The sequence below is a fragment of the Thermobia domestica genome, chromosome 12, assembly GCF_964235325.1.
Source record: "Thermobia domestica chromosome 12, izTheDome1.hap1.1, whole genome shotgun sequence".
In the NCBI taxonomy this organism is placed as follows: Eukaryota; Metazoa; Arthropoda; class Insecta; order Zygentoma; family Lepismatidae; genus Thermobia; species Thermobia domestica.
The window spans coordinates 73,581,180-73,605,999 of record NC_137465.1 but is presented as its reverse complement, the minus strand read 5'-3'; the positions used below and the strand labels follow the sequence as shown (position 1 = coordinate 73,605,999).

The 24,820-nt window shown below is 34.9% G+C and overlaps 1 protein-coding gene across 8 annotated transcripts in view; it reads left to right on the top strand.

Annotated features, from left to right (window-relative positions):
- Positions 1 to 24,820, top strand: part of EndoA (SH3 domain containing GRB2 like, endophilin-A) — a 334,762-nt gene that overhangs the window by 209,340 nt on the left and 100,602 nt on the right. For 7 of the 8 annotated variants that reach the window (XM_081733788.1, XM_081733787.1, XM_081733794.1 and 4 more), the window contains exon 7: positions 2,091 to 2,191. In XM_081733788.1, coding sequence (XP_081589914.1) covers positions 2,091 to 2,191 — 101 coding nt within the window. The remainder of the gene's footprint in view (positions 1 to 2,090; positions 2,192 to 24,820) is intronic. The other variant, XM_081733790.1, reaches the window with a different exon arrangement.

Here is a 24,820-nt window from a genome sequence, read left to right as displayed (position 1 = left end):
ATATCTCTTTTTCTCTAATCTTATGGAAAGCCTCTACAACCATCTCTACGTTTCCTTTTTGAATATGCGTGCGCAAAATTCTTTCTACGAAGTACTTCTTGTCGAGTAATCCACATCACATTAATATGTCACGAGTTCCCAGACGCATAACTTTTTTGGTACTATTCCATGTGTATCTTTTCTTCTTTTTTCTTTATCTTCATATCCACGGATACTATGGCTTCGTTCTTCTCCACTTCCAACTCCAGTGCCATTTTCTCTTTCTCCAGTTTTTTTTTTTTCTCACAAACTTACTCCTTCCATATCTTAATGCAGTCATCAATATATATCTGTTGAATATCACTAACTTGCCACTTCCTTTCAATCTTAATTCTAACTAACTTTCTAACTAATTTATTGCTTATACAGTAACTGTTCTCCCACATAGTCCTGAAGGCCTCTTTCAATTCTCCTACCTCCTGTCATGTTCCTTTGTAACGCATACTATTTCTTTGTTCTTAAACTTGGAAACATGGCTTTCACATCTACACTAAACATAATGGCTTCTGCTTTTATCTGCCTTACTTCTTCCAAATTCCTTTCTAACTCATCGAGTCCTTTACACTTTCACTCTCTTGTTGCCCCTTATCAACTCCGCCATTTTATTTGTTTATTTACTTTTATTATATCATATTCCAGTGGTTCACATATCTTGCGTCTGCAATCCAACACTGGTCTCAGTTTAACTTTCTCCTGTTGGATATTTGGTAAACCTTTCATGACCTGTATTTTACCGTCTTCATGTAGACTTTTTTTTATATAGTTTTATTTTGTTAACAATTCTATCACTTTTTCTTTTCTCTCCTTACACATAACTCAGTCCCCTATCACCTCATAAGCTTCATAGATAGTCACAGAACTATGTGCGAGGCCAAGAAGTTAGAAAGATGGTCAGAAACTTGAAAGAGGCAAGATTCATTGAAGTGGAAGCTAATAAAGTGATGGAACTCTTATTGGAGTAATTAGTTCTGTTTATAAAACATACATAATTTAATATATTATATTTAATATTTAATAAATATTTATTATATTTTTTTTACGATGAAATTGAGAACTATGAGTTGTCTTCCATTATATTTTACATTAAGTTGCAGAGTAGTAGTCAGATTAAAATATAAAACAACGAGAATGTGTAATATATACACATGTTAACATATATCAATAAAATGTTAATATATATATATATATATATATATATATATATATATATATATATATATATATATATATATATATAATATATAAAATATGACTGTTATCAAATCAAGATTAACTATTAGTTCTGTTATTACTGTTGTATTGGAATTATTCGTTACATTTAATAAAATATTGCATGCTTGCTTTGGAATGTTTTAACCTATAGAGATTACACCTGAAATAATCTTTATTATTATTATTTAAAAAAGAGATGTGTATTTTTTGAACATTCTGCTCATATGCCAAGGTAGGATATTACGATACACAAAAATGGAATAAAGAACTCAAAGAAAAAAATAGTAACTCCCCATACTTGACTGTTGATTATGTATTTGTATTTATTATAATAAGTTATGTGATTTCAAGAGAAATCTTGAAATTTAGTATATGCATATATATATCTCTTATTTTAACAGCTACTTGACCATCCTTTCATATTTTGCATGTGCTATTCCAAAAGTGCTGCAGATTGCTTATCCATGCATTGCAATAAATAAACTGAATTGAATTATATAGAATTAGTAATCAAAATATAAAAATATGGAATACAAGAGTTTATCTACCCTTGATATTCCTAAATAACTCAGCTCTTTAGTTTAATAGTGAAACTGCACATAAATTTATGATGATTTTCGTATGTATTCATAAAAGTTCATAAGTGACTTTTTCTACCACATATTTTGACTGCTTACTTTTCTAGTGTACTGAAAATGTAGGTATTGTATTGATATGGTCTTGTGTTTCTGAATTTCCGCATTCAATAGAGCAGCGTGTGTAAGCCTCATCAGCCACTGAAGCACCGCTTTGCATGTGAATGCCTGTAGTCATGGTACTGTTCTTACTCCTGTTTACAGGCTCTCACATTACAGATGATGAAGTCAAACTGTCCGAGGACAAATTTGCAGAATCTCTCCATCTTGCCCAAATGGGAATGTTCAACTTACTGGAGAACGATGTAAGTATGAATATGGTACAAGTAGGCAACTTTATAAAAATGCTTTCCCATTCACTTAGTGATATACAGGTGCGCCAATAAACTAATCGACTTTCTACAGAAACAGTCAATTCCTTTAAAAGTATTACTATGGTATGACAACATTCGAAGGGCTTTTGTTTGAGTTTCATATTAGTGCCTGTTAAACTGGTTTGATACAGTTTCTTTCTGGGTAAGCGTGTGGCAGATGCATATAGTATGAAGTCGTCGTATAAAACACGCGCATCAAAATATAATAGAGCAAGATTTTAATCTAAAGTTTTGTTAGAAATGGGATAAAATTTTTACCGAAACATTGCACATGGTTTTTACATAGATTGTTTGGTCTCAAACAGCACAATGCACGTACAGTACCCGTATAGTACATTTACAATTGCACGGATGCAACATGTGCATCACCTGTATAAATGCACATATGCGTCACAGGTCCTATTCAACATCTTCACGTGCGCAGTACATGTGCAATGCACACGTCCTGCACAATTGATCTACACCTACCGCACAGGTGATTTACACGTAGCACGTATTCGATTTAAATGTAGTGCACAGGTAATTTACATGTAGGACAGAGGTGATTTACATGTAGGACAGAGATGATTTACACGCAGTACTCAGATGACTTACATGCAGAACACAGGTGATTTCCTCGTAGTGCAGAGGTAATGTAAAAGCATATTCCAGATCCAACGAAAAAAAAAAAAGAGTTTATATATTTGGTGCCTTACGCTGTAACACCATGTGTATTACTAAAGACCACCTTCCAAGTATATCAGAAGTAACTAATAATTGTCAGTGAGAATTTTACTTTTGGAGTTATTATTTGCAAGGAGCAAAGCTTTAGGTAGTATATTTGACATGTTTGCCCAGTAACAAATAACGCAACATTTTCTGCTGTAATCGGTCACGAAAATAATTTTGTAAACCTATGAACTGTCTGGCAGTAGTTACATCAGTACTTTGCTGCCACCTGTTGAGGCAGCCGCTTCGGTGGATTCCCGCTTCGAACCGTCATTTTTCCTTCACTTCGGCGGCTATCCGCCAAAAGGCGACAGCGGGCCGATGGTAGTTAGCGGCACATTGCACATGGGGCACTTTCTCCATAAATAAAGCTAAAAACTATCATTTAAGCTCAATAAATCAGCATCAGCAAGATAGGCAGAAGTATATACAGTAGTGCATTCTGTATTTTTCTCTGGGAGCGTCTGAGGATGGTTTAAAGTATGAAATGCAAATAAGTTACGTATCTGCCCTTGAAATTATACTCATTTTCGTACAAATTAAAAGTTATGGGGTTATGTACGTCAGTACGTGTGCATCATCCACGCAAATGCACATGTGCGGCTTATGCATGGATAATGCACATGTGCCGTACACGTACGTGTTGTCTGGGGTGATACAACATTATCAAGAATCCAGGTACATCAATAGTACAACTGTTACAAATATGAATGCGAAAATGTTGAGGATGATTCAAGGTCAGTATACTCTTAAACGTCAAGGAATGACGAAAATATGGAGAAATTTTGTTCACTGGTGACAGCTAATAGACACAACCACGCAGCAACTGATAACTATGCTTTAGATAAAGAAAGAAAGGTTTTGGTTAATTATAACCAAGAACCTGAAAATGAGGAAAATGTCTACTTGTGTCACAAAATGCCTTTCATTTTTGACGAGCAGTAAAAAGCCAATAGGAAAGCTTACTGTAAAAATTTAGTGCCTACTGCATTAACGGATAACAACTTTCTATAGTACCTCAGGGCGGGCAATGAAACATGACGTTCAACAATTTCGTGCGACGACTTCACACTACATGCATTTGTCGCACACTTATCAAGATACAAACTGCATCAAACCGGTTTAAATAGGTACTAATAGAAAGCGTAGACAAAGGTCTTTTTAGTGCTATACTACGGAAACATTGTTAAGCGAAGTAGCTGTTTTTGTGCTGCCATATTAGGGTAACATTGTTAAGGGAGTTAGCTGTTTTTGTAAACATTTTATTATTTTATGAGTACATCTTGTATTTCATTACATAAATCTGCCTCGTATTGAAAATTTAAGTACTTTATTAAAATGTAGCTCTGTTCCTATGTGCATTGATATGTATGTCAGTTTAACTTCTGATTCTTGATTTAGGGTGATGATTACATTAAGAGAAAAAAAAAAAAAAGGATTTAAATGTAGTCCATGCAGTTGCTATCTTGGATACTAACAGAGCTACCAAATACTAATGGAATGTGTCATTGAGAGAAACTACATGCCCTACAAAACTTTTTATGTTTATTATAGAAAAAATATAAGAAGAAAAATTGTAACGAAACTTTAATGTTAAATATTTACCAATATGGCTCGTATGAATCGAGTTACTACCCCCTCAATATAAGAATAATAGGCAGAAACTTACTATATTTTATTTCCCTAGCAGACTCTCCAGGAGTAAATTGTCAGAATAGTATCTCCCCAAATCAGAAGTTTTATCAATAGGAGAAAGTAGCAAAAAATAAAATGAAGTTAATATAGTCGCCTCTCAAAGGACATAACTCAGTAACTGCCTGAGCAAAAATGTAATATGACTAATTCTTTAGCAAAGAACTTTACCTCATAGTTGAAATCGAGTGTTCCAGTTATGATCAATTGTTAGAAAGAAAAGGGTATCACAAAGATTGTAACGATAGATTATAAATGGGAAAGTAACCACTTGCTTTTGCTGTAGTTACTTCCATCGAGCATTGTTATCTTTTAATAATCACCAAGAGATGTTCGATTATAGTGTTAGTCGATTAAAATTTCTGGTAATATACCTACTTTGATTTTTTTTTTTTTTCATCTTTGTTTTCCTTTTACATGCGTATTGCTCTCCATTACGAAACATTTGTACTCTTAACACCTAACAAACAAAAAGGCTTTGGTGTAAAACACAGAAACCACATCCTTACTCTACTTCTTGACACATTCGCCATATGTTTTCAAGCACATATTACAATGTGATACCAGTTTTTCTACGGCTTCTTTGTACTCTGTTTCCGCCAATATGTTTAAGGCATCTTCGAGTTACTAGCAGGAGAGAGTGCTCTTCACGCAGAGCTTTCAGCTTCTGGAACGGGTGACAGTCAAACTATCATATTCCGCACTTCACAGTTACCAGGATCTGTACCGAGCTTGGCTGAAACATGAATCGTAGACAGAGTATACTTCGCGCTACAATCAAATGTTCCTTTTTTCGGAAAGCACTTTTATACTTTTGACGAACTCAAAAAAGCTTTTATACATGATCAGTAGCGAGTCACTTTTTTAACTAAAAGTTACTTTTTTCAAGTTGGTGACTAAAAGTTACTTCTTTATAAATTTTCCACTAAAAGTTACTTTTTTAGTAGGTAAAGTGACTTTTTCGTGTGATTTATGTTTTGCATTGGCAGTTTCCTAAGAAAAATATAAAAAATAAATGGAAAAAGGCAGAAACTTGTTACTCATTACTCTTCCGTACTTGCTGCCACATGTGAAACAGTCAGCTTTATTCTCACTTCAGCTTTCATTCTTTCTAAAGCACAGTGGATGGTTGGTGGATGCTTAAGCTCTCACGGTGGGGTTGAGAACCCTTCTGTGTCTATTCTTTCTTCTATCATAATAGTCTTTTAGTTTTCTCTCGTAATGGTTAACGCTCCGCTCAACGTTGTGTGTGTGTGGTTGTGTGGTTCATCATGTTCGTCCTGTGTTATGCTTCTTGCGTGTTCTTCTTAAGAGTAGGTGATGAATTTTAATATTACATTGCTTTCAGAACTCTCAGTGCTAAGATAAATATAATGTCTGGGATGAAGAAATTCGGAAATAGGCTAGAACTGGTTCTACTTACTCAGGAACTTCTTACATCTGCTAAATCTGCTTACTGTAACTACAAAGCATACTTAGAAAACCTAAGAAAGGAGGAAGCTCAAAAAGAAGTAAAGAAGAAAAGATGAAACAAAACAACAAAGAGAGAGAGGTGATGGAGAAATTGACAAAGGAAAAAAGGGTCATGATTAGATTTTGGTGACTTTTTCGTGTGCTTTCGGTCACTTTGTCGTGTACTTTTGGTCACTTTTCAGCTATTTACAAGAGACCAGACCACTATGAGCCTTGCATGATTGATAAGATTGGCGGCAATGCAATGCACTGACGATATAGTTGTTACGAATGGTATCTTGTTATAAGTGCTTAAATGTGTATGGCGAATATGTTGAATATTGTATATTGTAAGTAGTTTCTGTAACGATTATTTTACACACATTTGACGTTCGTATTTCATACCAAAACGTTTTTGATGACCCACGTAATAGCTCTTATAACCATTTAGAAACTTCTCTAATTTTGTGTGGTGTTAATGCCATTATTTTATTGTTATAATCTTCTAGTAATTTTTAGACAAGATGGAACAGCAATACAATTCTTTTTAAGGATTCCAGATCTTAATAACTATTTGTGTGCTGTTAATAGTACATTATACTTTAGAATACCTTTTTTCCAAGTTCATTTACGTCTGATGATTTTTTTTAACCTTAAGAATACATATATTGAGTTTCTGGTAATAAACTAGTCTGACCGAAGGGAACCTTAATAACCTCTACAGAAATATACTCCACATATTAGCCTTCGTTATCAGCAAATGTGTTGAGGCAGTATTAATGTATATATCTTTTATGACAGCCTTTCTGTGAATTCTTTTTTGCGAATTTGTTTGTCCTATAGATGTGTAAGTAAATAAATAAAAAACAACTTTAAATAGTGCTACTAGTAGAAAATAATTTTAAAAAGCACTCAAATGTAACTATTATGAATACAAATATTTGAAGTATCTATCATGCCAAACAAATTAATACCTAATATAAAATTATAGTTTCAATAATTTTATTAGGCATTACTTTGGCTTGGCACAAACTTCAAAAGTTTTTATTGATAACTAGTTGAACCTGCGCTCTCTACACAGCGCATCATTCACATATGAGCATGAATCTTGTTATTCTTCACATCTGTACATGTCCCTTTACAGACGTAATGGAAAGACGTCTTGATAAAAAAATGGTAAGAGATACCATAAAGGGGAGATCTTGTCGATTACTTTTTCAATATCTCACACCGTTCGCAAGATTCGAGCCTACTTCCGGTTGGAGCTTTTAATTCATGTATGATCAGTGTTTTCTTTCTTCTTGCATGCAGTATGTAATAAGCAAATACATTACACACACAATTAATTATGATGTCAGTGATATATGGTGTTCATTGGGCAAAACACTCCAAACAATAAAGATTCAACTTACTGTTAGAGTGGAGAAATGGTTATCCTTCGTTTTTCATCGTCAGTTGGCCATGAAACAAACTCCTGAGAGGTTTGCGACCCCTGTATACAATTATGTGGTGTTGGAATGTATAATGTGTAGGATATGATGCTTTAGTTTCTTCTTTTTTAATTTCAACACTTCCAGTGTACCCGTAAAAATGTAATAAAAAAATAATGGCCATGTTTTTTTTTTTTAATATTCAATTAGAACTGGACAATATACACAAAATTCGCAATCGATCAGTGAAAACGTCATCTTTCTAGAGAATGTAGTTTCCGAGATCTCATTGTCGAAAGGATTGGCCACAAACATATAAACGCCCACAAACGTATAGTTTAAAAGAACTCCAAAGATGGCAGCACAATTCATTTGGATCGATTTTGGAGAAGGCTTATTAAAATACAAAGGCTTTGAACAATAATTTAAAAAGATAAACTTTATATGAAAAAGGTCTATTTAAATAATTTATTTATAGTACATATAGTTTCTGTTAAACGTGAAATCACAAATAACCGTAAATCAAAGGTTTGAGATCCAAAGTTACAGGTTGGAGCTCAGGCGTCTTTGTTGTTATTGTAGCATTTTAATAGATAAACTTGCTGAACCTGCGCTTTCTACACAGCGCATCATTCGCATATCAACATAAATATCCTTCTCATTCCTCACAACATCTGTACACATCCCTTTAAAGACACAAATCAAAGAAGTCTTCAAAAAAAAATTGACAAGGCGTATCATAAAGGGGAGATTTTAACGATTATTTCTTCTCAATATCTCGCACTGCAAGATTTGAGCCTACTTCCGGTTGGATTTTCTTACTCATGCATGACCAGTGTTTTCTTTCTTCTTGCATGCAGTATGTAATAAGCAAATACAGTACATACACAACTATTTATAATGGCAGTTATATATGATGTTCATTGGACAAAAGAAACACTCCAAAAATAAAAATTCATCTTAGACTGGAGAAATGGTTATCCTTCCTTTTTCATTATTTGGCCATGAAACAAACGCCTGAGACATATGCAACCCCTATATACAACACTGTGGTGTTGGAATGTACAACGCGTAGAATATGATGCTTAATTTTTTTTAAAATTTCAACGCTTCCAGTGTACCCTAAAAAAATGTAATAAAGAAATAATTGCCGTTTTTTTTTTTAAATATTCTATTAAAACTGGACAATCTACGCAAAATTTCCAATCGATCAGTGAAAACGTCATTTTTCTAGAACGTGTAGTTTCAGAGATCTCATTGTCGAAAGGATTGACCACAAACATATAAATGTCCACAACATATAGTTTAAAAGAACTCGGAAGATGGAAGCACAATTCACGTGCATTGATTTTAGAGTCGGTTTATTAAAATACACAGGATTGAACAACAATTTTATATCATAAACTCTATGAAAAAGATCTAGTAAACTAATTTATTAAAAGTACACGTACTTAAAATATTTGTTAAACGCAAAATCACACATAACCGTAAATGAAAGATTTGAAAGCCAAAGTTATAGGTTGAAGCTCAGGCGCTTGTAATTGCTATTGTAGCATTTTAATAGATAGATAGTAACCTCTAGCAGTTTCTTGAAATTATTTTCTGTTTTTAGTGATTATTATTATTATTATTATTATTATTATTATTATTATTATTATTATTATTATTATTATTATTATTTTGAATTTTAGCACCTGTTATTTATTTATTTATTTATTTGTCATTTTGCTTCTAACACTCTTTTTAAATACGATTAATATTTCTTAAAGTTGGTTTTATATTTTCGTCTTTTCGTTACTCCAGTAGATTGGCTAGGTAACTAAACTACGAGGGGAAGCCAGGAAGATTTAAGTGTGAAGATGAGCTAAGGATCTACAATTCCGTCCGCGGATGTTATGAGTGTATTGGGGTTCGATCCTTATGAAGGAACAACCACTGTAAGACGGTATTGGGTTCGGGTGTTATAAGATTCGTGAAAGGGTGTTGGCTAAGGTTTTGGGCCATGTACCCACCGTCACTAACGAGTCAGTAATGTTATAAAACACACTAAGAGAATTTTGTTTATTGACGGTCTAATATATGTTGTGTTCGTGTTTTAACACGTCTCCTTTAACTTCGAGAAAGAAATTCAAAGGAGTTTTAGGATGTAACATTAAACACCTGATGCTTGAATAGCGGAATGAATGTACAACTGTGAGCAAAATAAATGACGCGTCTCTTTATTTAGAAGTTTTTTTGAAAATATCTCCGTTTTCTTTATATGTTCGAAATTTCGTAAGGTTTCCCCAGCAGGACAGGTTAACAACAAACCCGTTTTTAATATCTGTGTTAGATATTAGCTTAAAATAAATAAATTAGAAGCAAAAAACAATAAATCGACCGAAATCACGATAATTACCAACTCTGCTAAAGTGGGAAATTTTCAAGAACGCGAGGGAATTCTGCAGTTCAACACGATGCAGCGACATCTATGTCATTGAGAGAAATGTGGATTAGATCTACAAACGAAACTTTTAACGAAACATTTCTAATGTGTCTTATTACGTGCATTATCTGCGAACTCCAAATGTATGAATCTATACTAAGTATTAACGTATAGATAGAGCACAAAGTGGAAATTGCCTATGGAAAAGGACGAATTGGTAGCACGATCGTAATGAAAAAAGTCATCTCTACCGTAGAACAGGTTCAGTTCGCGTAAGAAAACAAATAGCTCAGTTTGTTAAAGGAACGAGTCTGTATGCCGGAGGTAGCTGCTTCGAACCCCACAGCGGTGCAAGTCATTTTTATTACTGTAGTTATTTTATTTATTTTTTTAAGTGAGAAAGAATCAAATTGTAACATATGTGTAAAACTCCATGACGATACCAAAAAAAGAAAAAAAAAATGTTTTCGCACTTGCATTAGTGTCACTAATTTTGTTTGCAAACAGTTTCGTAATTATTTTCCCTGTGCTCACTCCTCACAATATGCTCACTGGTGCATAACGAATGTTTTCTAGTAAATGCTAATTCTAATTTTGAGAATTTTATAAAGTTTCACAATGTTTATCATTAAATAGTCTTATATCTACTTTTTTGGACACTTTGATAACAGATTTCCCTATTAAATGTTTAATTTTCCCCTAGATGTTTAATTATGGAAAAGTTTTACAATGTATTTGTTTTAAATTGAAATTGTTTTGAATTTACCACATGAGGTAAGTAGCCCGAAGGAGGGAAACTCAAGTAACTGATATTATATAAAAAGAAACCAATTTTAGATTGATGACGCTTCTTATCTTCAGCACATAATCTTTACGTTAGAGAGTCAGACAGAAAAATCCTGTTTTTTCCTCCCCTATGACCACCCATCTTAAACTTCTACATACCATGGTTCGTTTCACACAATTTCGGTGCTCCCCCAAGGACATTCACATAATAATAATAATAATAATAATAATAATAATAATAATAATAATAATAATAATTCTGAATATGCCATCCTTACATAATGTAGTTATTACGGTATTGGGTTCGCGCAGCTTTCTATTACGCACCTGGGTTCGATTCTTGTCTGTTCCTGATCGGCAAAGCCATTCTAATATGGTATCCGGGCTCGATCCGCGTACCTTCCTGATAGAGATTTTAGTCCCTGTGAAGGGCTTAGCCATTCTATTACGGTGCAGCATAGGGCTGCGCGGTGCACACCATCCTCAACCGGCCTCCGCAGAGAACTCTCTCTACTCTTCGCCCTCAAATAATATAGTTTTACACTATTTTATTTGAGGGTTCGGAAACTTCGTCCCCACGACTATCGCCTAAGGAAGGCGCGACACACCTTACCGTTACGGTCCAGATCCGGACGGAACCACCTGGGTGAAGATCTAAGGCGGATTATGAAATATAGATGATAACATCACCTACTCTCATAGATTACTTACAAGTGACACAATGACCATAGTCTTACTTCGTCATGCAATTTAGAATAAGAGAAAACAAACAAATTTAAACATTACTGTGCCATTTATTCAATGGATAAACATACCTGTGATACACTGATTATTTGGAATATTTAGCCCCGATTGCGTAGTAATTCGTAAAAACGCGTTAAAATCGTCCACGAAGATTGTCTATTTCGTCATGGCGCCAGACACTATTATCACATTTTGCTGCTCACTCACCAAATCTGAAACAATCCACGTATAGAAATTGTCCTTTCTTCCGATTTTATGTATTTAGGCGACGATCACTCCACGTCGATCTTATAATAGCATTATGCAGCAGCTACCGTTGGATGAAGCAAGTAGTTTGGACGTTTTTTGGTTTAGTCTCATTGTACGTCCATTATCAACAAGAGCAATCTGACAAGTCTTTGTTTTCACACCTAATCTCTATCCCATAACCTCGTCGTTATGAAATATTATTTAGGGTCGATTTACTTTAATAATGTCTCATTTCAAAACTACCAAAACGTCCACATCAACAGCACTGTTTTTAATGGATGATTACGCGAATTCACGAATATCAAAGTTTTCTTAAAAAAGAATATTACTATTTATATTCTTCAAAATGTTTTGGGTCCAGGATTTAGCATTATTCTCAAATTTTAGCTGAGTCATGCATAAAACACACACACACCAACACACTGAAAAACTTGTTGTTGCCACTCATTACTTTCCTCTTCCTCTTCTTCTACCCTGTCTTTTAGCACCACTAGGCGGCAGCACAATCAGTGAGAGACATACACAACACAAAGTGTACGAATTCAGATGAACGTCACATAATGCACCAACGCAGAATTTGCGTTTATACGGAAAATATTTTAAGCAAAATTTTGGTACAGTTACATTGGCGGTCGAAAGGAATGTACGTGCACCATTGGATAATGGTAAACGTTCAAGAACCCTGACTGTAATTCCACTTCAACAATTATCACTGTTTCAAAGTGAAGATGAGCACTAGTTCACAAGGAACCTTATAAGTACTTTCGTCGAATTACACCTCATCAGATGAAAAAGTTTCATTAAGTTTCATTTAACGTAGAAAAACGACACACGCGTGGGGCATTTATACACTTACGTAAAAGTTTTATGGGGCTTTCATATGTAAAGTCTTTAAAGTTCTTTTCTTTTCTTTTTTTTTTCTTTTACATTCGGCACTATCACTAAGTTAAACATTTATATATGCCTGACTCACAATTAATATACAAAAATTCTCATGATATACTTTTGATATTCGAATTACAATGTTGCTATATGCGCTCTTACTATTAAAAATAACACAAACATTATACGAAATCATGGCATTATTTAGACATAATATTCACATTACTTACTTTACGATATTGTATGAAAAACTATAGGACATGAACAAATAATCATTAGGAATTACTTAACTTTTCAGCAAATAGATAAAACAAATATTATTTGAATAATATATTTCCATATTCCACAAAAGGAAATGAACAAACTTATTCTACCCACATTACACTTAAATCAAGTAAATAAAGTATACATGCATTTCTCATGCTATTCTGACGAAGAAGTTACGAAAACAAAATTGTTATTCACAAATACAAGGATTACATATTATTTAAACATAATAATTACATGAAATAAATTTATTACCACTCTTTTGTACTGTAACAATAAGAGTGGGGCCGGATAGAAGTAAGTCTGCCACACTTTTACGCTGATAAGCGCCTATCCACTTAAATTTTTAAGTCTCCCTTCCCCATTTTACATTTATATTATCGTCCCACCCCTTTGGAACGGCAACAAGACCTTCTAGTGAGGTAGGAATACAAAACAACATAGAAAAAATGAACCCAAAGGTTAAAAATAAATGAGGGGGGGGGGAGTTGCCATTCATAATTCAATACTCGTGTCACAGTGTTCCACTGACACATAAAAACTTACTCTCACTCTGATTACATCAGAGCATATCATCGTTTACATTCTTAATAACACATGAATGCTATACAATTCACCTCGTACATTTGGTGGTTTAAGATCTTACAGTTAGTCTTGATAACTTATCGCAAAGCATCAACAAGACAATACAATTATTCATGTAAACGAGTTTTTTTTTTATCTTATGTTTCCTTTACATATGATTACTAATGAACAACATTCTCATACATATTAGCATTTAAGAAATAATCATATCAGTGACTTTTTTTTTTTTTTTTTTACATGTCACGTCTGTTTAGTTTAGGATTCAGCAAATGATTTAAAGCTAACACAAGAGTACGATACCGACAATCTAGCTTGTCGTTTAAATATTGCAAATATGTATCACATTTCAATAGTTCTTTCAACAACAACTGAACATTAAACTTATTACTTTCGCTCTCGTTGAAAACAGACAAACTAACTTTCGTTATATTCAAAGAATTTACATTTACTAAAGTTTCTGGTTCACAAGAATCGGTTTTTTCACTATTTTCTCTTACAGAATCAAATTCTCTTTCATGTATATGTTTCTTAGCTAATTCTAACCAGATGTTCCTAGTTTTCTGAGTGGGTCTCCACACTCTCATACGATCAATAGAATGTACGCCACAAGATTCTCCAGTTAAAGGATCTACAAGCTCAAAAACTTTGTCTGAAATTTTATTTTTACAAAACAGCGGACCTTTGTAAAGCATGAAAAACTTGCGGATCTTTTTATCTACTGCTGAACTCAAATGTGATTGCAACAGAAATACCAAATCATTTTCTTTTATTTTGTATTTACTTTCTTGGGATGCATTATATTTCTCGTTTCTTTTTCTAACTTTTTCGCTTCTGCGGTAGTCAGCCATTATGAGTTTATTTTCCCAATTTACAGGTTCACTTTCATCATAGCTTTCGTTTGTTACAATGCCAAAATGCTTCAACACAGAATAATTTGCTTTTACATTCAAATGAAGACTAGCAGGGCTGACACCTAAACTACTACACACAGAATAGTTCAACAAAATGACAATTTGAGGTATGTATCTCTCCCAGGAAGTATGTTCTTCGTTACACAACAATTTAAACAACCTATTCGTCTCCCTATGAATACGTTCTACAATTGAACTCTTTGGATGGTAAGGAGTTACATAGTGAATCTTAATACCATACTCTTCCATTTTAGATTTAAATTTTGACGATACAAAACATCCACCATTGTCCACCAATATGGATTTTGGAATTCCCATGGTTACAAAATAGTAATATTCTAAACATCTCAAAACACATTTGGTCGTTGCATTTCTGATTGGGAACATCGTGTAATATCTACTAAATACATCCAAAATTGACAATGCAAATTTATTTCCAGTATGAGAGGGTGGATAAGGTCCTAACAAATCGATCGAGACCATGTCTCTTACATTCTTTACAGCCACAGTTTGTAAAGGTCTAGGTGGTGGCGAAGTTTCAACTTTCGTACGTTTACAGACAACACAGTCCCGCAAATAATTGCTGATATCTCTACGCATGGACTTCCAATAACAACAATCACTTACAAAGCCTAAAACCTTTTCAAAACCAAAATGACCTTGTTCATGATAATTTTGAATTACATCGTTCACAAGTGAAGGAGGAATACAAATTTTCCATTGATTAGGAAAATGGTAACTACGATTCAACAAAATACCATTTTCGATTTTGTAAAATTCACCAATATTTCGATTCTTAACCTTAACATAAGGATCATTGGGATTCTCTAAGTACTTCATGATATTTTCATACTCCGAATGTTCTCTTTGCTTGCTAATTAAATCTTGTACAGTCAAATTTTTAAAACAAGATGGCAACACTTCGTACTTATTAACTTCATACTTTTCAACCTCAGGAAACAGAATGATACGTGACAATGCATCGCTAGCTTGATTATCTTGACCTTTAATATATACAATTTGTACATCAAATCCCTGAATTTGTAAACTCCAACGAGCAAGTCTAGAATTCCACTGTCTCATTTTGTGCAAATATACCAATGAATTATGGTCCGTGTAAATTTTTACATGTCTTCCATACAACAATTGAGACCAACGTTTAAGCGCGACTACAATTGAAAGACACTCACGTTCAGTCACAGTGTAATTCTTCTCAGCAGGTTTTAACGTTCTACTATAAAACCCTAAAATATGTTTCTTACCATCTACTTCTTGAAAAAGAATGTTTCCTAAAGCAACTGAACTACAGTCCGTGATTAAACAAAAATCACGATCTAACAAAGGATGTGCAAGCATTACCTCTTGAACCAAATCACTTTTCAATTGGTTAAAACTATCTTCACAAGATTGATCCCAGATCCATTTTTTATTTTTCTTTAACAATCCAAATAAAGGTTCAGATTTTTGAGCGAAATTTTCAACAAATTTGGCACACCACTGGAACAAACCTAAAACTCTTTGCAATTCTTTCAAATTTCTAGGCCTTGGTAGGTCTTTGATACACTGTACGTAAGAAGGATTTTTTGTAATACCTTGCGGACTAATGTCAAACCCTAAAAAAACTGAATTTTGTGTTACAAAAAGTACACTTTTGTAGATTTAAAGTCATGCCAGCCTCGTAAACTTTCTGAAATATTTGATCCAAAAATTGTAACTGTTCTTCAAAAGTCATAGAAATTACAGAGACATCATCGATGTACGAAACTATTTTTCATATAAACCTGCCCCAAGGACAGTTTGCAAACACAACATAAAAGCAGCTCCTCCGTTTATGTAACCAAACGGAACTCGAGTATACTGATACATTTTACCGTTCCAACAAAAGGCTGTGTATTGTTTACTTTCTTTACTTAAACATACTTGTAAATAACTTCCCACAAAATCTAAACAAGACACGAATTGAATTCCTTGAAATTTGATGAGAAGGTCATCGATCTTATTAACTTTTAACTGCTTTAATTTCACAAATTTGTTCAATTGAGTTAAATCTACGACAGTACGAAGTTTACTAGTGTTTTTCTTAGCTACGCACAACAAAGGATGACAATGTACAGAAATACATTCTTCCACTACGTTACATTCTAGCCATTCAGCTATTTGCTGTTCAATATTTTCTTTGTACTTAAAAGGTAATGGGTACTGACGTTTTACAATCGGTTGGTCTGTTTCAACTTCGATGGTGTATTCAAATTTATTACATTTACCTGGCAAGTCGCTAAAAATCAATCTATGTTTCAACAATAAATCATACAGTTGCTGTCTTTGAACGTTAGACAAATTTTCAATTTCAAGGACTTTTGTTCTAATTTCAGTAACAGAAGGAAAGTGACTTTGGGAATTACGAGTAATTTTACTCGTATTACAAACATCCTGATTTATTCTTACATTATTATGAGACTTTTGAATTTCCTCATCCAATTTATGTAACTGTTCCCCATAGAAATGATACATAAAATTTACTTCAGCAGCTTCGTTCAAATGTGCTTGTTTTATTTGCTCTATGTTTAAATCATTGTTGGTAGTATACTTATCTACTTGTTCAAATGCTTTACTGTTTTCTAATAAACTATTCATCCATTCCTGCGTCAGACGTTTCTTATGAATTTCTAAACTCTGAATTATCGGACACTCTAGCACAGGTTCGACTACATCTTCGTTTTCGCTTTCAATAGCAGAATTAGTGTCAACACAATTCGCATTATTTAAATGAAAACCAACCTTATTAACACTCTCTCTTGTAAGTATTTTTACTTTACCTTTACTTTCATTACTCAGAAGGGGGTCACTACCAAATCCGTGCTCATACTCTTTCATTGGTACCTTACAAGTGTTAGGGTCGTAACCTACAGTAACGGATTTCTCGCCAAAGTCTAATTTCGCATTAGCTAGCGATAAGAAATCTCTGCCTAGCAGACAATTACAATTAAGGTCACTGACAACAATAAATCTAACATCACAAGTTACAGGTCCAATTTCTACACAGAGGGTAACCTCGCCCTTAACTGATTTTGTTCTTTTTCCACTATAATCTACTAGAACAATCTGAGGAGCGGGTTGTAATACAGCGTTTGACACTATATCAGATATTTTTTTCCACGCATTGTAACTTAACAAACAAGCCGAAGCACCTGAATCGCACAGAGCATACAGATTTTCGTTCATGATTTTGACAAGAATTTCAGCAGTGGCACATGAATTTACATTAGTTTTACAAGAATCTTTAGTTTCCTCTTCGTCAGATGAGAAAACATCATCCCACTGTACTAAGTTTATTAGATTTTTATCAAGCTTTACAAAAACAGTCTGACTATTTGGAAGGAGTGCATTATTTAACTCATTACTACACGTTTGAATTAATTCCCTGCTATGAGCACTCTTCAGGCAGGGTGCTTCTAGTTTGGGGGAGGAAATCTATTTTGAAACCCAAAATTACCTGCAGTGACATTTGTAAAATTCGGTCTTGGTGGCCTAAAGCCAGTAGGATTACCAAAATTCGAAGGATTTACAAAGTTTCCATTACTGTACCCAGTCTGGGGTGAATTTCTCGTTTGGGAATTACCATTCGCTGACCTATTAGTCGCATCACTAGTGGCTTCATTTCGATTTACATTAGCATTGGTATTACTTACATTGGAACCATGATTGCAAAAACACACGCTTTCTTCATGCCTATCAGAACTACTATTGTTATTCCATTTTTTCTTTTTGTTTCTACGAAAGGAATTTTTTCTTTTCCGATTACCTCTGTTGTTCGAATTTTCGTTCGAGTACACCTGATCCGACTCATCACAATCATTAACATTATTCTGATTACTTTCACGCTTACCATTCTTATTAACAGACACCTGGTTGACTTTCAGAAATCTATGATTATTGCTGTTATTACGGTTATCAGACCTAGGAATTGCTTCTAATCTTTGTATAACAGACAATACAGAAGACAAATTCATAGTAGACAAAGTTGTTAACTGACGCCGGTAATAGGGTGGAATCAAATTGAGAATCATACTGATAGCTAACGATTCTTTTATGTCGGGATTGATTTCTTGTATCTTATTACATCTATATGACACGAAATTGTACACACTCCCGTCAACTTTTGCATCATAGGGTTTGTATTGCAATACCATTAACTTGTTAGCACGAACCTGTTCATTCTCGAACTCTAATTTGAACAATTCGGCAAAACGATCGTAAGAAGTGAAAAACCCACAATTGTTTATGTACCAATTTTGTGCAGAACCAGTCAACAAAAATTTGATAATTTCTAAATATTGACTACGAGAAATTGACATAAGCGAAGCTTGATCTTCAAACTTACGTAAAAATGCAGTGGCAGTCAATTCGTTCTCGTGACCGGAGAATTTCTCAAAAGATTCTAAATCTCGTAATTTTAAAGCTACTTTTCTTTCTCGCTTTTTCCTCCGTTTGATTGTTTTTACCCCAACAAGGCTATTATCACTGTGAGAATCCGAAGAATCATTTTCACTTAACACAGGACTAACATCATAGTCAAGAAAAGGGTTGGTATTTTTTCGTACACTGGTATCAACTTTTTCTTCTTTAATTTCTACCTCGGGCTTTACATTTCCCACGAACGTAGATGACCTAATTTGACTTTCAATCATACTCACGCGCAAGTTTCTGACCTCTTGATTTACTATCTCGAATTTACTTTCTACTTCACCCTTAACATCATCTATTATCGTTTGAGTATGATGAGCTACTTCTCGTGTTGCAATACTTACATCATAAATCTCACGAACACTTTGATCTAATTTCATGATTCTACTTTCGTGTTCACCCACTTTTTCCTGCGCTCGCTCAGCTTTATCATTCACTAAATCGACATCGGAACTTAAATCCTTAACTTTATTTCCAATCATTATAATACGTTCCTCAGTGTCCCTAACTTGATCTCCTAACTGATTAGCTCTAGCATTGACAAAACGTATTTTGTCTTCATTATTTTTCACGTCAAGCTTAACTTCATCAACCTTTGTTTCTTGCACATTTAATTTCTCCTGAAACTGTGCTGACAGTTTTTCAAAGTTATCCGCACAAGTACGACTAACCCTGTCTATTTCACTTCTCAGTTGTACTAACTCGGTCGACAGTGTCTGAATTCGCCCATCCATCCTATGTTCTAACGTTTCTAATTTACCTGTAAGATCGTTAGAAAATTTTTCTATCTGAGCTTGGGTTTCATTCACAGCACCATTAAGTGATTGCTTAGTGTCATTAATAGCTTCAAGCAAAGTTTGCAAACTCAAATTTTCACTTTCTGCCATGATTACCAATTACAAATATACAAACACAACAAACACCAGTAATATCTTCAAGTTAGCGCATATAGCATATCATGAGAAATAAAACCTGTCAAATATTACACCCAGATCTTCTCCCAGATGTTACATCCGTTACGAATCAATTAATAAAAACGCGAATAATCATTAATTGATCCGTCCCTGTTCGGGCGCCATTCTATTACGGTATTGGGTTCGCGCAGCTTTCTATTACGCACCTGGGTTCGATTCTTGTCTGTTCCTGATCGGCAAAGCCATTCTAATATGGTATCCGGGCTCGATCCGCGTACCTTCCTGATAGAGATTTTAGTCCCTGTGAAGGGCTTAGCCATTCTATTACGGTGCAGCATAGGGCTGCGCGGTGCACACCATCCTCAACCGGCCTCCGCAGAGAACTCTCTCTACTCTTCGCCCTCAAATAATATAGTTTTACACTATTTTATTTGAGGGTTCGGAAACTTCGTCCCCACGACTATCGCCTAAGGAAGGCGCGACACACCTTACCGTTACGGTCCAGATCCGGACGGAACCACCTGGGTGAAGATCTAAGGCGGATTATGAAATATAGATGATAACATCACCTACTCTCATAGATTACTTACAAGTGACACAATGACCATAGTCTTACTTCGTCATGCAATTTAGAATAAGAGAAAACAAACAAATTTAAACATTACTGTGCCATTTATTCAATGGATAAACATACCTGTGATACACTGATTATTTGGAATATTTAGCCCCGATTGCGTAGTAATTCGTAAAAACGCGTTAAAATCGTCCACGAAGATTGTCTATTTCGTCATGGCGCCAGACACTATTATCACATTTTGCTGCTCACTCACCAAATCTGAAACAATCCACGTATAGAAATTGTCCTTTCTTCCGATTTTATGTATTTAGGCGACGATCACTCCACGTCGATCTTATAATAGCATTATGCAGCAGCTACCGTTGGATGAAGCAAGTAGTTTGGACGTTTTTTGGTTTAGTCTGTCATTGTACGTCCATTATCAACAAGAGCAATCTGACAAGTCTTTGTTTTCACACCTAATCTCTATCCCATAACCTCGTCGTTATGAAATATTATTTAGGGTCGATTTACTTTAATAATGTCTCATTTCAAAACTACCAAAACGTCCACATCAACAGCACTGTTTTTAATGGATGATTACGCGAATTCACGAATATCAAAGTTTTCTTAAAAAAGAATATTACTATTTATATTCTTCAAAATGTTTTGGGTCCAGGATTTAGCATTATTCTCAAATTTTAGCTGAGTCATGCATAAAACACACACACACCAACACACTGAAAAACTTGTTGTTGCCACTCATTACTTTCCTCTTCCTCTTCTTCTACCCTGTCTTTTAGCACCACTAGGCGGCAGCACAATCAGTGAGAGACATACACAACACAAAGTGTACGAATTCAGATGAACGTCACATAATGCACCAACGCAGAATTTGCGTTTATACGGAAAATATTTTAAGCAAAATTTTGGTACAGTTACATAGTAACCTTAGACATCCTAGTTTAAAATGCTTTCTTCAGTAATAATTTGAGCAACCATGTAGGAGGCGGCACGACGTTTTATTTTGCCCCTCTCATTTCAGTACCCTCCCAACAAAAAGTAATTTCTGATAAGCAGAGCAGACAAAATTATAAGAAATATATTTACAGCATCCTCTCCCCCTTCATGACTGGAATATCACGTAGCATTTTTATCCTACCGAAGAGCCCTGTGCGGTTAGGGGTAGGTAACTAAAAAAATACCTAATATATAGCGTCCCTTGATTGTAATACGAGGAGGCTATATATTAGGTATTACTGCTTCTTTATTTGTTCGAGGGAGCCCCCACACAACCAAGGGTGACAAAACAATAGGAGAAGTGTCTATTGATTCTAGTGGCGGATCCAGCACGGACTCCTGGGGGAGGCGGTGAAGTGAAAGATTCTTTTGATGATGTGAAGCTATCACAAATTACCACTTAACTAAACTAAACATAATCGTGGGGTGAACCGGAACCCACTTAGTTCAAATTGATGTAAAAGTTTAATTTTTGGCTTCATATTAAAGTTCAGGTTGCAAATGAGAATTTCAGCCCGAGTGGTTAATGATCAAATCTCGGGGGCTCTTCGGTGTAGATGTTATGACCCCCGTATGGTAAAAGGCAAAAATATTAAAATTCTTAAAACTTTTAGAATAGGAAAAGTGTCTAAAGATTACAAAACACTTTATATCTTGTCAGAAGTATGGCAGTGTATACACAGCATTGCTTTCGTTAACAGGTGTTTCACCCTTGAGTCGCTTATAAATTAGGCAGAATGAACTTTTGCCGATCATTGCTCTAGAGGGATTTGTCCAGGATCTTTTGGTGTCGGGGTAATAACGATGAGTATGTTTATTTATATCACCGTTAAAGAAATATCAAACTTTCTGAAAGGAACTTACTTAGGAAACATCAGATCCTCCTTATATTTAGCCAGAGCCCATTCTGAAAAATTACATCTGGTGTTTTGGGGGAAAGATCTATGGGACTATTAGAAAAATATATATTCCTGTAAAAAGCGCCCCCGCAGCCCTGTGGCGTGGAAACCGCACAAGGCTGCAAAGCCTATATATATATATATATATATATATATATATATATATATATATATATATATATATTACGCAGGGGCGGACCACGCCAAATTTTCACCCGGGCAAAGTGACTTTTTGGCGCCCTCCTTCCCTAGTACTAGCCTATATTTTATCATAGTGTTTTTAATATTTTAAACCCATTTTTCAAAAAGACATTCATTACCTAGGAAAACTTCACAAAGAATATGGCCCGCTATGAACAATACGAACTCCGCTCCCTTGCTTGGCCTAGTGGCTAGCATGCCTGCCTTCTGTGGTCCCGGGTCCAATTCCTGGTGGGTTACTGTGGAACGATAAACGTGGTTCGGATTCCACTATAATCAGTATCCACAGCTCCTTTGGCCATTAAGGCATAACCGTGGAACGCTAAACTCAAGCAAACAAACAAACAATACTTACTCCCCTCCACTCTTTATTCTGCATGCCATAACTCCATTTGTCGATACACTCCCCGTAGTACTATGAAACTCTTCTTCCATGGTGAAATGGAAAAAGATTATGTAATTGCCTCTACTTTACAAGAATATAAACCAAAAAAGCCAGTAGAAAACACATTATAAAATTTACTTTTTGAGCCTCGTTTTGGAGCCCCGGGCAGTTGCCCGGCCCTTGGTCCGCCCCTGAAAGTACGGACGCATAACTAGGGGCTGCGAAGGAGAGGTTAACCTTCATGTTATGCCACTGGTTTGACGTATTTGGAATGTTAAGTAACTGATCGGTTAGTGAAATAATTTCGACGGTTACTGATATTTAAAGTTTAGCTAAGACAAAGTTACCTAACCAAATACATTTGTTATCGCGATGTCACAATTTGATTTTTCCTCACATAAAAAGAGGAAACAATAGTAATAAAAACCATTGCTCGTACTGGGGTCGAATTAATAAACTAATTCGTTCAGACTAGTTGTTCTGACCAACTGAGTTTCTATTTCTTAGGCGAAAGAAGTCTGTTATATTACGAGGCATGCTTTTCATTATGATCGTGCTGTTAATTTATTCTTTGGATAGGTAGTTTCCACTGTTTGCTTTATCTATATAAATAAATGTATAGATTCATATATTAAGAGTCTTTGGGTAATGTGTGTAATAATTTCATGACAAATATACTTGCGTAAATGTATGCTATGATTGGCCCTGATTGTCTGTTCCTATGGAATTTGGAAAACAAATACGTCAAAACTGTTCGAAGTAATATGAACACGGCTTAAGAACAGGGACGGAACTGGGTTATCACTCGATTGACCTTGAGGGCAAATCACCAAAGGGTAGCTATAAACGAAAGTTCAGCATGCATTTCTGTGGAGTTCTGTTCAGTATTGCTATCTGCCAACATTTTACAAACCTCACCATTCGATAGAGCGCAATGGCAAAGAACAAAGGGAAGGAATTCTTGCTCTTGTTAACGTGGGGTATCACCATGTCCAATAAAAATGTCGCGTCTCCTTGATGTGATACTTTATCGAAAATAACTCGTTTTCCTTTAAATATTCGAAGTTTCTGAGGGTTTCAAAATGAGGAAACGTTACTGACAAACAAGGACGCATTTAGGGGTGGGTCCAGGGGGTCTGGACCCCCGCTGAAATTCCAACTTTTCTGTAAATTTAACCTAATTTTGGGGGTTATTTTTAAAACTTTTATTATAATTTATGAGTCGCCACCCCCAATAGATTTGAACCGCTCCCGAAATAAGTTCCTGCATACGTGCCTGCTGACAAATATATTTTCAATATATTCGTTAAATAATAAAGTAAAATAACAAAATTAGGAGCAAAAAGCTTCAACACGAGCTAACTTTTGTTTACTGCCAATATTGTTAGAAGGGATATTAATAGCAAAAACTCCTAGTCAATGCTGAATCTTTGAACTTCACCCCGAACGGCAAGCATATTTTCGAAATACACTCAGCCCTAACCAGAAGGCATTGTAAGCGAGTTACGTTTGGTAACATCGCATGGAAACTAATGAATACTGAATTGCATTCTAACCCGTTCCTCCTCCTCCTCCTCCTCCTCCTCCTCCTCCTACTACTACTACTACTACTACTTCTACTTCTACTTCTTCTTCTTCTTCTTCTATGGATCTGTATAGTACAGGGGCAAACTTATTTTAATGAAAGAAGTTTAATGAAAATTAAAAAAAAAATACGTTAAATCACTTTTTGAATATTATTTTTAATCTTATTTTAACGAAAGAAGTGTTATAAAAATAATAACTTTCTTTAGGCAGGGTTTGAACCCACGCCAAAACCAATTTTCCTTACTATCATGTTGCGCTAGCTCAGTCGACTACGAGAGCCGACAGTATACTTTGTGCTATATTTAGGCCATGACTCGTGATGTCACCAACAGGATCACGATATAGACGTCATTATTTTTCCTGCATTGGAGAGCCCCCGATATTTGATCATTGTCTACTCGGA